The sequence below is a fragment of the Neovison vison genome, chromosome 11 (genome assembly GCF_020171115.1).
Source record: "Neovison vison isolate M4711 chromosome 11, ASM_NN_V1, whole genome shotgun sequence".
NCBI classification, from domain to species: Eukaryota; Metazoa; Chordata; class Mammalia; order Carnivora; family Mustelidae; genus Neogale; species Neogale vison.
In genome coordinates this window covers 128,883,769-128,899,474 of record NC_058101.1, presented here as the reverse complement: position 1 = coordinate 128,899,474, position 15,706 = coordinate 128,883,769, and the positions used below count along the sequence as shown (strand labels likewise).

General features: G+C 35.4%; 1 protein-coding gene across 1 annotated transcript in view; it reads right to left on the bottom strand.

The window, feature by feature from the left end:
- Positions 1–65: 65 nt before the first annotated feature.
- ETFDH (electron transfer flavoprotein dehydrogenase) overlaps positions 66–15,706 on the bottom strand; it is a 28,978-nt gene continuing 13,337 nt past the window's right edge. The window contains exons 7-13 of the mRNA XM_044224719.1: positions 11,155–11,301; positions 9,366–9,506; positions 7,964–8,107; positions 4,533–4,701; positions 2,041–2,223; positions 1,426–1,647; positions 66–399 (exon numbers count right to left, since the gene is read on the bottom strand). Of these exons, the coding sequence (XP_044080654.1) occupies positions 236–399; positions 1,426–1,647; positions 2,041–2,223; positions 4,533–4,701; positions 7,964–8,107; positions 9,366–9,506; positions 11,155–11,301 (1,170 nt within the window). The 3' untranslated portion in view covers positions 66–235. The remainder of the gene's footprint in view (positions 400–1,425; positions 1,648–2,040; positions 2,224–4,532; positions 4,702–7,963; positions 8,108–9,365; positions 9,507–11,154; positions 11,302–15,706) is intronic.

The window sequence follows — 15,706 nt, the reverse complement described above, 5'->3', positions numbered from 1 at the left end:
AGGTAAAGCTATCTCATTTGTAAAGTTTTATGTAGGAGGAATAGTCATAATTTTTTATGGGACAATTTTAGGTATAAATATAAAATTTTTATTTCACTGGTGATTTTATGAACATTCTGATCAGTAATACGCAGTAAAATATTTTGACAGCTGTTGACTTCTAAACTTTAAAGTTAGCTTGTCATACATTTTAAAGAAACTATCAAATGTGCCTGCAAATGCAATCAGTTGCAGTTTACATTCCATTGTAAGCAGGTCCTCCACCACCTTCGGGTACCACCCAGTTAATATTTTGACTTGGGTCTTTAATATCACATGTTTTACAGTGCACGCAGTTCTGAGCATTTATCTGTAACCGAAATCCATCACCTTGTTCCAAAGGTACAAATTCATAAACTCCTGCAAGGAAAAATAAATAATACTGTGAATTAGCTAACTATTTTAACTTTTAAAATTCAAAAGTAGAAACTGAAGTCCTGGAAACAGTAGCTACAGAAACCTTAAAGGTTTGTTTTCTGAACGTCTACCCATAAAGAATATTATAAAGATCTTGGTGTGTGCTATTGCTATTAGTGTAAATTAAATATGGATAAAAGCAGAAGGTGCATCAGTATTTGGCTGAGTTAGTCTTATTAAACAAGGGAACAACTGAGCAATTTTTGGGTTCCAGCTTTATGTGTGTGTTACAACTGAAAAGACAAATTAGGTCCAATCCTTACTCCTCAAAGAATTTACAAACCAATGTAAGTTCAGATGATTTTAAGACATCAAAGGTCCCTGCCCTCAGAGTTTACATTCTAAATCTAGTCCCTGCAGAATATACTGATTTTCATATATCTGCATACTATTCTACCCTATCATTTGAGATCTAGATCCTGTTATAATTCTAGTTGAAAGTTCACCTTAAAGGATACAGTATTCATGGTGAATTTAATGTCTGGGACCATTTTTTGAGCTGAATGTGGCTATACCCTAATATTTTAGTATTTGTGTAGGAGCAGACATGAGAAATGATTTAAGTCATATAAACATGAAAAGAGGTATTTGGTGTTCCATAATCCTTAGTCTGCAGTAGGATAGGGAAAGGCTTTTTTTTTTTTTTGTTTTTTAAACTTAATGACCCAGAGATCAAGACCTGAACTGAGTCAAGAATCAGCCACTTATCTGACTGAGCTGCCCAGGCACCCGAAGAAAGGCATTGAGAAATGTCAACTGAGTTAGGCTTACCAAAAATTCCCTATTATTTTAGCATTGCTAGAATAAAAATCATAAAAATGAGTTTTCTAATGGAAGCTGGATGTAGGGGGTCATTTGCAATTTTCATGCAATGGAAGGAGAAATTTCTTAAAATAATGGAAGCATATTTCCAACATGGTTTAAACAAATACGTGTTTTTTAGGAATGGATGGAAATCACAATACTGACCTGCAGGGCAGAATCGCTGCTCTGGTCCATCATATATTGACAGATTTCTATTAACAGGAACACTGTCGTCCTTTAAGGTTAAATGTGCTGGCTGGTCGTGTTCATGATTAGTACCACTCAGAGCCACAGATGACAAAAGGTCAAAACTGATCTGTCCATCGGGTTTTGGATACTCAATAGGTGTGCAGTCCTTGGCTGGCTTGAGCTGATCAGAGTCTGAACCTTGAACAGTTTTGAGTAAGATTTTGAATAAAAATATGATCTTAATATAAAAGTACTTTCTTAAACATTTTTGTGAAAATATACTGAAGGAGTAAGACTTTAGTCTCTTATAGTAATGATACATGATTAAAGATACTGAATTTATTATTGCTCTAAAAAAACAAGTTTGAAACATTAAATTCACTTTATTAATTAGTGGATCCTATTCATGAGATTTAAAAAAAACAAACAATTTTTCAAAGTAAACTCTACCCTCAACATGAGGCTAGAACTCACGACCCCAAGATAAAGAGCTGCATGCTGTACCGAATGAGTTAGCCAGGCACCCCCCATTCATGAGTAGCATGAGTAGTTAATGATTATAATATTCATACTCAAATATGTTGGAATTACCTTTATGTTTTAGAGTCCACGGCTCCATTCCTCTAAATATCCAGTAAAAGACTCCAGTGTAAATCATCCCACCATATACGCCCAGTACTCCATGGCAGGATGGTCTTATATTTCTAACCGTATATAGCTCTTTCCACACCCATGATTTCTTTATATTGTCTTCATACTCAGTTACATGAAGTCCTTTTATTAAAAACATGAAATGATTCAAATTACCTTAAGGAGTATAAACTACTTTATTATCAAGGTATTTTACTACTGAAATAATCTGATGAGTGAATCTTAAATAAATTTAAACAAGTGGTCATATAAGACCCCACACTCGAAGAATCTTCATGTACAAATGTTGGCATCTTCCAAAAAGACAGCCATTTCATATATGTTAATAGATGGTAAGGTATTTGATTTCTTAAATTCAGTATTAAAATTCAGTGAACCTGAAAATTTACTTAGAGTTCATGCTACCCATAAAAGTGAGAAGTTTTTATAATTGATTAAATGAAACACTTCTGCCTGTTAACAGGTTGAACAATGTCCTGCAAAGAGATTATCTTCAAGTCCTAACCCCTAGTTATCTCAAGATGGGTCAGAAGAGGGTCACTGTAGTTGTAATTAGATGAGGTCATACTAGATTACGGTGGGTCCTTCCTTAATGCACCAACTGGTGCCTTTATGAGATACACAGAAGAGAGAGGAGAAGATGGAAGCAAGAGATCAGAGTTATTCTGCCACAGGCCAAGGAATGTCTGGAGCTATCAGAAAGCTGGGAGGGCAAGAAGACTAAAGACAGAAGAGAGTAATGTCCTATCAACACCTTAATTTTGAACTGTTAATCTACAGAACCCAGGATAAATTTCTGTTGTTTTATGCTGCCCAGTTTGTGGTACTTTGTTGTGGCAGCCCTAGGAAGTTTATAACTATCGAAACAGTAAATGCATTTAATATTTAATGGGACAAACTGGTTCTTACTTTTCACAAACTAAACTATGGTGTCTATACACTTTCCAGTCATTGTTTTATGTTCCATTCCCTTTTCCTCAAGGCTTTAATGCTCTGGTCTTTGGTGACCTACTTGCTCCAGTACTTGTCTATGTATAGCTGCTATTCTGTGTACATGAGGTGCAAGTACAGCTTGTGGTCCCAACAAGGAAAGCTACTTGGCAAGAAAATGAGAAAATAAAGTTCCACTACTCAGCGAGTACATTCCGTCTTACCTATTCTGTTCTCCATGAAGTGGCCTCCTCCCTTTTCCATGCTCTACCTATCGCCCTCCTCTCCCATACCCTGTGCCTCCACTTCTACAAAGAAATTTGAAGGCATAATCAAGTTTCATACTTCTACCTGGAAGAACATTTGTTATTTGGAATTCTAGGTAATTAGGTTTATTTATCAAATATCTACCGAGTTGCTACTGTGTGCCACGGACTTGGGATTCATGGTGAACAAAGTCTCCGCTCTCTTGGGAGTTTATCCAAGAGGCAGGAGACAAAGTTGATAAGTAAATTATATGCCAACAGGGGGAAAATACTCCAGAAAAAAGAAACAAAACTGGGGGACGGGAAGGGGTGGGAGTACTCTGTGTGCGTTGCAGATTAACTGGTATGGTCCATATAAGGCCACCATGAGAGAGTGGTATTTGAGCAAAGGTGAAGGGAATAAGGGGGTCATCTGTGAGTAAAGACCAGGAGATGGTCTTTGTAGTAAAGAAGCCAGTGTGGCTGGAATGGAGAGTAAAAAGAGATGAAATCAGAGGACTGAGAAAACTTAGGCTTTTATTTAGAGAAAAACTGAGAATTACTAAAGGGTCTTCATAGATTAAGGGTTTAGGGAGTCATAGGTGTTAGCTCTTACTCTCCACCAGACCAGAAGGATCACATCTTTGCCTGTGCTTGCAAAGCCTGCAAAGGAAAAGGTACTGCTGGATTCTGCAGTCCACAAAGCTGTTCTGTTTTCAGACTGAAGATACATCAGTAGGTATGAGTATCTTAGTGAGTACATGAGACATACAAAATGTAACAAAGTACTGTCAAACTTGAAATGATTTCTTTTTAAAAAAATTTTTAAAAAATTTGTTTATTTAAGCACTCTCTATACCCAACATGGGGGCCCAAAGTCATGACTCCGAGATCAAGAGCCACATGCCCTACCAACTGAGTCCATCAGGTGCCCCAAACTTGAAATCATTTCTAAGTAGGTGGGACATCACTGGTTCTACTCTACTTTTGATGGTGAATAAAACAGAACATTGCTATAAAAATCTAATTACTGACATTAGGTCCTATAGTTTTTTTTTGCATAACACACACCTGAGTGCTTTGTGAAAAGGGAAAGCTCTTTTAATATCAACTGAACTATGCATAAAGAAGATCTCAAGATTTTCATTGTACTTATTTTCATCCTCTATATACTAAGTGTTTGTTTAAATAGCTTCTTTTTAAGTATCTCAATAAAGAACCTGACAATTTTCAATGCTTTAAATAGGAAGTTCTTACCTATTGTCTTCGATTGGAGACTTTCATTAGTTAGTTGATTAAAAATAGATTCTGCTGCCAAAATTCCACTTTTCATTGCTGTATGGGTACCTTTGATCTTGGGAACATTCATGAAACCAGGACTACAACCAATTAGTAAGCCACCAGGAAAGGTGAGTTTTGGTATAGACTGAGGAAAGAAACATTCCAAGTGCATTTTTAGCTTAAACAAACAAACAGAATACTACTACAAATTACAGTCTCTTAAAGTCTTCTAAGGTTGTAGGGAAAAATGTGAAGGAAAAAATCAGAGCAAAGGCAGTGTCTTCCTCCTTTCCTAAGAATGAGGATTAGAACTATTACTATTTTTCTAAGACTTTTTCCTCTTCTCTTCTTCCCCCTCTTCTTACCTACATGAGACAGATTTAGGACCAGGGCATTAAAATGTAGGTATGTATTTAATATTAAAATGTAGGTATATATTTAAATATTATTCAAATATTCACGTCTAAAAACACTCCCTAAACCTAAAGAAATTTAAAATTAAAATGTTATTATTTAAATATCCATGTCTAAAAATACTCCCTAAACCTAAACACCTATTATCTAAATTGTAATCTGCTTTTACATGCATTCTCAGTAACACATGATTTACAGAAGGTTCTCCCCATGGCATCATTACAATTAGCTACTTCCTTAAAGAATATATTTTAATTAACTTAAGAATAAGCTGAATTTCCAAAATAAATTTTAAGACCATTGTTGGGACCTCAGTATATATTTCTCATGAAAAACAATGTAATAAGAGGTGGTGGTTTTTTTGGGGTTAGCCAGTAAAAGCTTATTATATATACCCTACAATGTAGTGACTAAATTAGTTTGCATGGGAAAAGATACTCTAATCTATAGTTTGAAAAGTAAAGAAGAGAAAGCCAATGCAGAGTTTTCTTTTTTCCTTCTGTAGTTTTTCTTCTTTACGCGCTTCCTAAAGTAAGCCACAGTCTTTGCTGCTAAAGTGGTGGGTGGTAAGAATTTGGCTGATGGTGCTGAAAGGGGCTCAGAGGGAAAGAGGATAAAAAGGGAAACCAGTGCCTCAGCTGCATGAGCAGTGAGAGATCTGTGGCTATAGCTCCTATTAATGACATAATTCTAACCCTGAGGGAGAGGCGGTGAGAAGCGAAGCTGGAGGGCAAAAAGAACGCTGCTATAAGATGGGTCAGAGTTCAAGTCCTTCACGGTACATGTTGGGAATGAATTTATGTTTATGGTTCTCAGACTGAATTCAGTATCAGAACTACCTAGATAAAAGCGTGTGAAATCAGGATCACAGAATAGATAAGAGAGGGGAGGGCTTTCTGGAATATTACTAACCGAAAAGAAATAATAGGAATTTGGATAATGACAACACTTTTCTTAAATAGGGCTGTGGTCTTACTAACACTAGGTTTGACTCAAGAACCAGAAGACTGTGAAGTTTAATAAAAGGGAATGGATTGTTAGTACAAGTTCTTCCAAACTGGTGCATAAATCCTATGAGTAAAAATCTTATGGACCAAGCAAAATGCATTTTTACATCCTGGGAGGATCCTACCCTATATCCTGCCCTATCCTATAGGGGCAGTGTTACTGGCAGTTGGGAACTATGAACTTAGGAAAAGTTGCACTGAGAAATGCACAAATAATTGGAAACCACATTAAACCACAAATAACTAGAAACCCTCCAGAAAAGGTAAGTTTTGGTACAGACTGAAAAAAAGAAAGAAAGAAAGAAAAAGTCACGTATATAGCAACCACCTCATTTATAGAGAATTGATGGTTGCCAGAGGGGAGGAGTGTGGGGGGATTGTAAAATATGTAAAGTGGATTAAGAGATATAAACTTCCAATTATAAAGTAAGTATAATTTTAAAAATTAAAGGGAAAAAAGTCATATTTGTTAGCTAAAAATAAACAAAACCAAATGTTCCAAATTCTTGCTTATGGTTCTTTAAAAACTTACTAGAATAAATTTCTGAATCTGACTAATTGAAGCAGAAAATTTAAGTAAAATGTGAGTATGTGTGTATATGGATATGTGTGTGGTCAACTCTTCCCACCATTCTAAAAAATCATCTGACATGTTGAAATACACAAGGCAGATGTTTTTAAATACAAATCTGTATATCCTATTGAATATACTGGAAACTGTACACTATACATTAAAAAGAGCAGAATTAGACTGACTGGTATTATAGAGACTGTGAAAAAGAGCTGAATGGGCTTGAACACAGTTAGGCAATTTAATAAATATTTGTTGCAAATGAATTACTACTCTAGAAACAAAACAACCTCCTGAGAAGTAATCTGATAGCAACAGAATTTAGGGATACTATTATTTTAAGTTTCTAATGATTACATTTATAATTTAGCTATGATTTTACCTCACCTTATAAATTATTGTTACAGTAATAATAAAGTATTTGGAACTTCACTTTAAAGGTTAACTTCCCTCCCTGCTAATATTCTATAATCTGTTACTTTTACAACAGTATTGCCAAAAAAAAAAAAAAATCCAATCTATAAAATGGTTTGATTTTCCTAGGTTATTAGAGACAGAAAGGATCATCTATAAAATAAAGACCAGGGAAGATAAGTAAGTTCCTTTAAGTCACTTCATATAAATTTTAGAGCTAATATTTTAGATCATCTTACCTAATATTTTTACAATAGTACTAACAGCTTTTATCATAGCTACCGAGGTTTTTTATCTCATTGTCTACATATACTTAATACATTAACATTTTTTAATAGCCATGCTGTTTTATAGCCTGCTTTTCTTTTTATTTTTACTTAATGTCATAGCTTTGACATCTTTTCCATGTCAATATCTGTAGATGTACCCATATTTTTAATGACTATAAAGTTCTTTGTAGACTTGAGTTACCCGTTTCTTCTTTTTTCTGTATGTTGAATTATATACTGGATTCTTTTTTAAAATTTAAATTCAATTAATTAACACATAATGCTACATTAACATTTCATAAGATCTACTATGAATATACACTAAAATAGACAATCAAGGGCAAAAGCTTTACAGAGGCCACCCAAAAGGCATGGATGTTAATTGGTAGTTGGGATAAATTAATTACCTTTGTGGAAAACTAAGTCTTTGTTTCCTGGCAGCTAAGGAATAAAGGAAAATATCTTTGGATCATATAGTTTTAATTTTCTGGATAAAAGCCAACCAACCAATGAAAAGTCTATACATTTATCTCAAGAAATCAATATATTCTTAAAACTAAATTTGTAGTATAATTTAACTATGGTATGACACAGTCTTATAAACACTAGATGTCTTGCTTAAAGTTTCTTCCTATGACATAATTTTCTATTCTTTATCTAAATTTATTACATTATATTATCAATGTTTACTTTGTAAGGCAGAAATAAGAAATAAAAAGCAGGATGAGTTACCTGAAAGCCACCTTCATTCAGGGCTCTGGCTCCATATGCAATCCTTTTTCCACCCTCCAATGTTGGCTGAATGCTGGGATGGTGTTTCCACCTTTGGAACTCTCTAAATGGACTCAAATATGGATTCTGGTAGTCTAGACCAACCTTAAAATTTTTATATTTAAATTTGGTAAATTTATACAATTAGATATTTTTATTTCAAATTATATCAAGCTAAAATGTGATCAATATTTATGAGAAAACATGTATTCAAAGTACTTGGAGAAACAGATGCAGTAACCCAAACTTAAATAAATAACTGAATAAAATCTGTTTGGAAAAGAAAGGGTAAACAAAAGGATACCATGTGTTTATAATTGGTCAAACTTTAAAAGTTTAAGACATATTAATAAATCATTGTGCTCTGTAAATAAAAGCCCAAATTAGAAAAATGTTTGTAGGTAAGTGTCTAACATTATGTTCCTACAAAAGGAGTTGTAATTATTTTTCATTAATCAGTACTCACTCTAGTAATCAACTAATAAGCTATATGTGGTACTACGGAGGCAAAAGTGAAGAAAGAGAATGCAATCTCAAGAGGACAAGAAATAGTAGAAGTTACATTTTATGAGGCATTATCAAAATGCTGAAATTGATAACCAAACTTTTTTGCTTTGAAAAAATGAAGTCACAGGAATAAATATACAAAGATGAGAAAATGAACACTTGGCTGGGTGTCAAAACCACCAATAATTTGGTGTTTTTAATAATGTTTTTAATAAAAAATAAATTTAATAATGTTTTTAATAATAAAAATTAAATAATGTATCATATACAAGTCTAATTATGACATTAAATTATAAAGCTGCCCCCAACTGTAAGGTGCAGAAACCCTTATTTTTCCATTCCTTGCAATGTTCAAGACGTAATTTACTGCAAAGATACAAATGGTTAAAAAGGGAGAAAATGCTTCCATTTTTTAATGGAAGTTATAGATTCAAACCCAGTGCTGACTTCATTTTTTGTGACAGCATGCCATAGTGGAAATTGGGCTTGGAAGTCACACAAACTCAAATGTGAATCCTGTCTGTCATTTAATGGGTGTAATTGGGGAGCTGTATACCTTGTTTGGACTTCAGTGTCCTGTCAGTTAAATAAGGATATACATACTTCAAAGGAATCTTACAAAACTTAGACCTCTCCATGAAGCATAGGGCATAGTGTCTGGCATTTAGCAGCTACTATCACAAAAGCTATGTGTGTTTAAAGCTATAGACCAATGCCTATGATAACCACAAGCACTTTACCTACTGAAAAAATGAGAAAGTGACCTTTAAATGACAAGCATTTTACATGCTCCAGATTTTATAGATGATCCAAGGACTCCAACAGTAGAGTTTTCCATAATGGGTGTGTAACTTACCACAAAACCAAGGGCTACCAGGGGTTCACCTTCATTTAAATGGTAGAGGAAGGAGCCTCCATAAGTATGTCTGTCCAAGGGCCAGCCAACAGTGTGATCCACTCTCCCTGGTTTCCACTTCTTTTCATCAATAATCCATAACTTAAAAAAAGAAGACCTAGAGTATTATTTAAATTTTTCTACCACCACAATATATCAAATTTGCCAGGTTTTTATGTCTTAGCTATGAAAATTTCAAGGGAAAAACTGCAATAAGAGAAACACAAAAAATGTAATTCACATATCAAAGAAAATGTATCGAACAGCAGCATCATGAATTGGACTAAAAAATCGGTCAGAAAAGCTATGAACTCTTTAAGAAATTTCTTCTAGAAAATGATTAGATTTTCAAAATGGTTAAGACTTTCATGTGATTATAGGGAACACCACTGAAGAGATGAGGAAAACTTCTGGGGTGCTGGTAATGTTCTAGATCTTGATTTAGCTGGAGGTTCCATGGGTATGCTCACCTTGTAAAAATTAATTAAGCTGTACCCTTAAGATCTTCTGCTTTGCAGTATATATGTCATTCTTCAGTAAGACAGCTTATGCTCCCCTGCACTCCCCTTTTCCCAACTGAAAAAAACTGTTCATCTATTTTCGGAATGGTAAGGTTTTTTTCTTTTCTTTCTTTTTTTAAGATTTTATTTATTTGATGGAGAGAGAGAGCACAAGCAGGCGGAACAGCAGACAGAGGCAGAAGGAGAAACAGGCTCCCCACTGAACAGAGAGCCTGATGTGGGACTCGATCCCAGGCCTCTGGGATCATGACCTGAGCCCAAGGCAAATGCTTTACCGACTGAGCCACCCAGGCACCCCTGGAATGATTAAGTTTCAAACTTTTAACAATTCCCAATTGAAACATCTAAAAATCAGGTAATATTATGTGTAATGCATAACCTACCAAAACAAGCTTTTACTCACAATCAATCTAGCTATTACAGAACTGGAAATGTTGTGAGCTTTAACCCCCCCAAAACTTAAACAGAAGGGTTATAATGCATCTTTACACTCTAATAAGCCAAAGGTTTGGGAAAACAGAGACTGGATAAATTGAGAAAAATATGTAATAATTAATCTAACTAAATTTTAGGTTTCAGATCAATATACTATGGCTGAGTGTATATTTCATAAACTAAATTATCTTCTCAGTACAATTCTGAAGAAACCATTCTTGTATGATCTGGTCACCCTACAAACAGCATAGGGGTATCATGTCAAATCTTACTAGGACAGATGGCATTACAATGAAAAGAAATTCATATCACAAATATTTTCAACTTCCAGTCTTTGATTTTAAGCAACGACTGATAAAACAATTATAACACACAGAACCAATTTAGATAATAATGGAATTTGATCAGGAGTATTTTCTAGCCCCTTAAAAATAGCCCAAATATTTTTAGTTATGATGAACATTTCAAGTCAATGAAAAATATAGCAACTATAAAATTACATCAATGTAGGGGTGCCTTGGTGGCTCAGTGGGTTAAAGCCTCTGCCTTCAGCTCGGGTCATGATCCCAGGGTCCTGGGATCGAGCCCCGCATTGGGCTCTCTGCTTGGCAGGGAGCCTGCTTCCCCCCCACCCTCTGCCTCCCTCTCTGCCTACTTCTGATCTCTGCCTTTCAAATAAATAAATAAATAAAATCTTAAAAAAAAATTACATCAATGTTACAGACTACATTATAATACAAATGAGTTTAAACTCCATAGTTAAAAATTAAAATCCCAAAAACAAATCAGGATACCTCCTTCAGTCCAATTCCATAGGTTTGGGGTTCACAATTGGCTCTCAAATCAAACTTCTTATATAGTTGCTTGGCTAGATGTCCGTGGCAACCCTCTGCAAAAACTGTGACTTTTGCATGTAGTTCTAGTCCTCTCTCAAATGTTGTCTAAAAAATAAAAACATGTTAAATTGCAACATTTGACAATTTAAAAAATATTCACATTTTGGTCAGTTTTGAATTGAATAATGATACAGGTATAGAAGAAACAATACAAATACAAAATACTAGAAATAAAACTACTGTTGTAAGAAGAATCTAATTTAAATTTTGTAATATATCCCGTGTCTTTGTTGTATTTTTCTTTTTTTTACTTCCAAAGTACCCGAATGGTTAAGTGTGATAAGAATTAAAAAAGCAAATAAAGCACGTTCATGCTAAAAATATTCTCTACAAATGAAAATAAAGTGAAAAGTGAAAATCCATTTCCTCCCTGCTCCTAGTTTTCTAGTTCTAAAGCAGAAAACATTATTAATAGCTTTCTTGTGAATCATGCCAGAAAATTTCCATGAATAAAAAACTATACAGAGCCTATTCATATCCTTCTAACACAAGTAGAATCATACTAAGTATACTCTTTAGCTACTTGCTTTTTTCACTTTAATTTTACTTGTTCTCTATTGCTGAATGTATATTCTAAAACTGGATTTTCCAAGTGGAAAAAAAGCCACAATTGAAGTCTTTACCTCTCTTTTGCTCTCTGTATTTTGCACTTACACCTACTACAAGGCACTCAGTAAAGTTACTTAATAAAGGAATGCAGAATAACCAGAAAAGTCCCTTATAAAATATATCTTTTCTGATATTTCTCTACTCATTTTATTTGCATGTCTGTGTGTATGCAAAGACAAAAAGTAGTTTAATACTGACAGTTTTATAACCGTTTTTTCATTACTTGAATGTAAAAGCAAGATACTCCAAGAAAAGAATCCTCCCCCCAGCACCCCCCGAGAGAGAGCTCATGATGGGGTGTGGGTAGAGGCAGAGGGACAATCTGGAGAGAAGGATTCCTAAGCAGGCTCCACACCCAGCACAGAGCCAACTGTTGGGCTCAATTTCAGGACAATGAGGTCATGACGTAAGCCAAAATTGAAAGTCAGATCCTCAACTGACTGGGCCACCCAGGTGCCCTTAAAGCATTCATTTTTTATGTTTGAATAGATTCCCCTAATTTTTCAAACAATTCTCAATAGTGGACATTTAGGCTGTTCCAGTGTGTTTCACTATTATAAAACATTGCTTAGATGAACATACTTGGTGCTAAATATTTTCAATCTGAATGGTAAGAATTACCTCATGATTAATTTAATAAATTAATTACTTTGATTACTATAAGGTCTGAACATCTTTTACACATTTATTAGTAACTGCTATTTTTCTTGTGCAATGCTTATTAGTGTCATATATATGTATACATGTATATTACACTTTCATACACATCTTGTAATTTCACTCAGTATCTTTTTATTTTGTTCCCGTCTGCTCACTCTTATTACACTTCACTCATCCATAAACCATGTTAACAATCTAGTATGTACAATTTATCCAAATATTTAAACACACATACATACTGAGATACATACACACTTAAACTTTTTTGGTTCCTGATTTGTTTTACAAAAAAATAGGATCATTTAATACAATGTACCTTACTTTTCTCACTTAATAATACTTCTCTTTTATTCATCTCTATATTCCCATTGCCTAGCATAAAACTGGCACACTGTAGGTATTTATTAATATTTCTTGACTCAAAAACAGAAAAAGTACTTAAAACAGTGAGGGAAATGCAAATTAAAATAACAGTGACTCAGCACTGAAGTAGCAAAAATGTAAAATAAAGTTATATCTTTCAGAACTGGACTGTGGGGGAAAAAGCTTTTTTAAAAATTCAATTTCAGTTAGTCAACATATAGTACATCATTAGTTTTTGATGTAGTGTTCAGTTCTTCATTAGTTCCGCGTAACATCCAGTGCTCATCACATCACGTGCCCTCCTTAATGTTTATCAGTGAATTACCCCATCCAAACCTACCTCAATTTCTACAACCCTCAGGTTTTTTTCTCCGAAGTTAAGAGTCTTAGTTTGGCCCCTTCTTTGATTTCTTCCCATTCCATTCTCCCTCCCTTCCCCTCTGATCCTCTGTGTGGTTTCTTGTATTTCACACATGGGTGAAACTGTATAATAATTTTATTTTTCTGATTGACTTATTTCACTGGGTGAAAAAATAAAAGATATGTCCCTTTCCTTCAGTCTAATCATAGAGACAGACATTAAGGAAACACATGAATATATAAATACAAATAAATACAAATTATTACTTAAGTGCTATGAAAGAAAACACAGGATGCTATGAGAGAGAATAAAAGAAGGAAATTTATGGATTGGGTGAACAGGAAAGGCTCATTTGAAGAAATGACATTTAAGCTACGGACTCTGAAGAAAAGGTACTTAAGCATCTTTCCTTATAAGTAGTAGTGATCTGGACTTTGCTCTTCTGTGAATTGTCAGTTTTTTAGATTTTGCTCATTTTTCTAAAATGCTGTCTTTTTTTTTGTTAATGTATATGTGGTATCTGATATTATAGGTAATCAAAAAATTTTCCCCCAATCTACAGTTTATCTAAGACTTTATAGTAACTTAAGCATACAAAACTGTTTAATTTTTATACAGTTTAAAAACTGTCTCTTACGGGTTCATTATTTCTTGCCTCTATAGGATGGCTTATCCTACTTTTAAGTTGCAACTGTAATCTAGATTTCCTTCTAATTTTTCCATTTTTTAAAAAGATTTTATTTTTTCCAGAGAGTGTGAGAGACAGCAAGAGTACAAGCAGGGGAATGGTAGGCAGAGGGAGAAGCAGGTTCCCTGCTGAGTGAGGAGCCCGGTACAGGACTCAAATTCCAGGACCCTGGAATCACAACCAGAGCCAAAGATAGATGCCTAACTGACTGAGCCACCCTGGAGTCCCTATTTTTTGTTTTAAGAAATCCTCAGAATTTTTAAAAAATAAAGGCCCAAACTCTCCATCTTTCAGATGGACATGCGGTTTTCCTGACACCAATTATAAAACAATTCAATCTTACTGAACTAAAATATAACTTAATATACTCAGCTTCCTCTTAGAGGCAGTATGGTCCATAGTATTCAAGGGGCAGGCCCCAGAGCCAGCCACACTATTAATATTCAAACCCCAGCCCCGCTACTTACAGCTGTCTGACCTTGGGCAAATCACTTAACTTCTGAAACTTAAAACTGTCCAAATCAGAATTCTTATAATCAGACAGCTATTAGATGTGGCACAGAGCTATTGAATAAGCAGTAGGATATAGGATTCTGGGACTTGGGTATTTAGAGCCATGTGACCAGATGAAGTCAGGGAGAAAATGTAGATAGAGAAGGACTCAACACTGAGCCCGAGAGCCTCACTATTTACAGGATAGGAAGAGGACAAGCATGCAAAGGTGACATTAGGGAGTAAAACACAAGGAAAACCAAGAGTAGGTGTCACCAGCTAGACTGCAAGACCTGACCCTTATTGCCCACCAGCTTGTATTCACTAAACTCTCTTTCATTTTCTCTTAAGCTCTTCTTTCTGGCTTACCTTTTAAGTCTGGCAAATGAAACTCAGAGCCACCCCTCAGGTGATGGTGACTGCCCTGACAAGACCTCTCACTGGCCCAGGCCACCCAGACCTTTTGAGCTAAAGCCCCCGACTCACACCTGCACAGATGGACCATGGAATGACCTCTGGAATGACCAGCAATTACCTCTACCTCATTGTAATACTAACATCTCAACCCAAGGAGGAGCCTCAGCCTTATTTACATAATATACAATGTGTAATTAGGCATGTTTCCTTAAGGCGCATACATGGCACCTTATGCCTGTCTCTACACACAATGACAAGGCATCCGTATCTAAATATTCATCCTTATCCTAAACAAAAGGTACCCGTTCACCCTCTCTCAGGAGTAATGACCTTGGAAGCTATTCCCCATGATCTTATTTCCTGCAAATAAAGTTGACTTTGTGTGACCACTCCACCTGGTGTACCTGTGCCTCACCAAAGAGCAAACTCACATTGGTTCGGTGTAGAGAGCAAAATGCAGTCTCTCACGTCAAGCATGGCCCCGCATCAAGCAATGAAGCAAGCAGTTACGGTACTGCAGCTATAAGATATCGAGATATTCGACACTCCTGAACTGATAACCAGCAGAACCAGAGGAGGTCTATGGGGACCCGACACTGATGAAATCCCTTTAAAAAGAGAAGGATTTTGGCAACAAGCTGTCAGACTCTTCAGACATGACCCCTCTATGTTTGACCACTTAGAAAAGGCAACTGTCGCTGAAGGTTCTGCCTTCAGATGGATCTCCACTGACCAGAACCAAGAGCCTTCCCTGCTTGAACATCAGAAGCAGCAAGTGCCGAGAACTGACCCCGACCAGACCGAGGCTTTATCTCAACTGCACCTCCACAGACTGACTTCCCTGTTGGCTCTTAACTTCC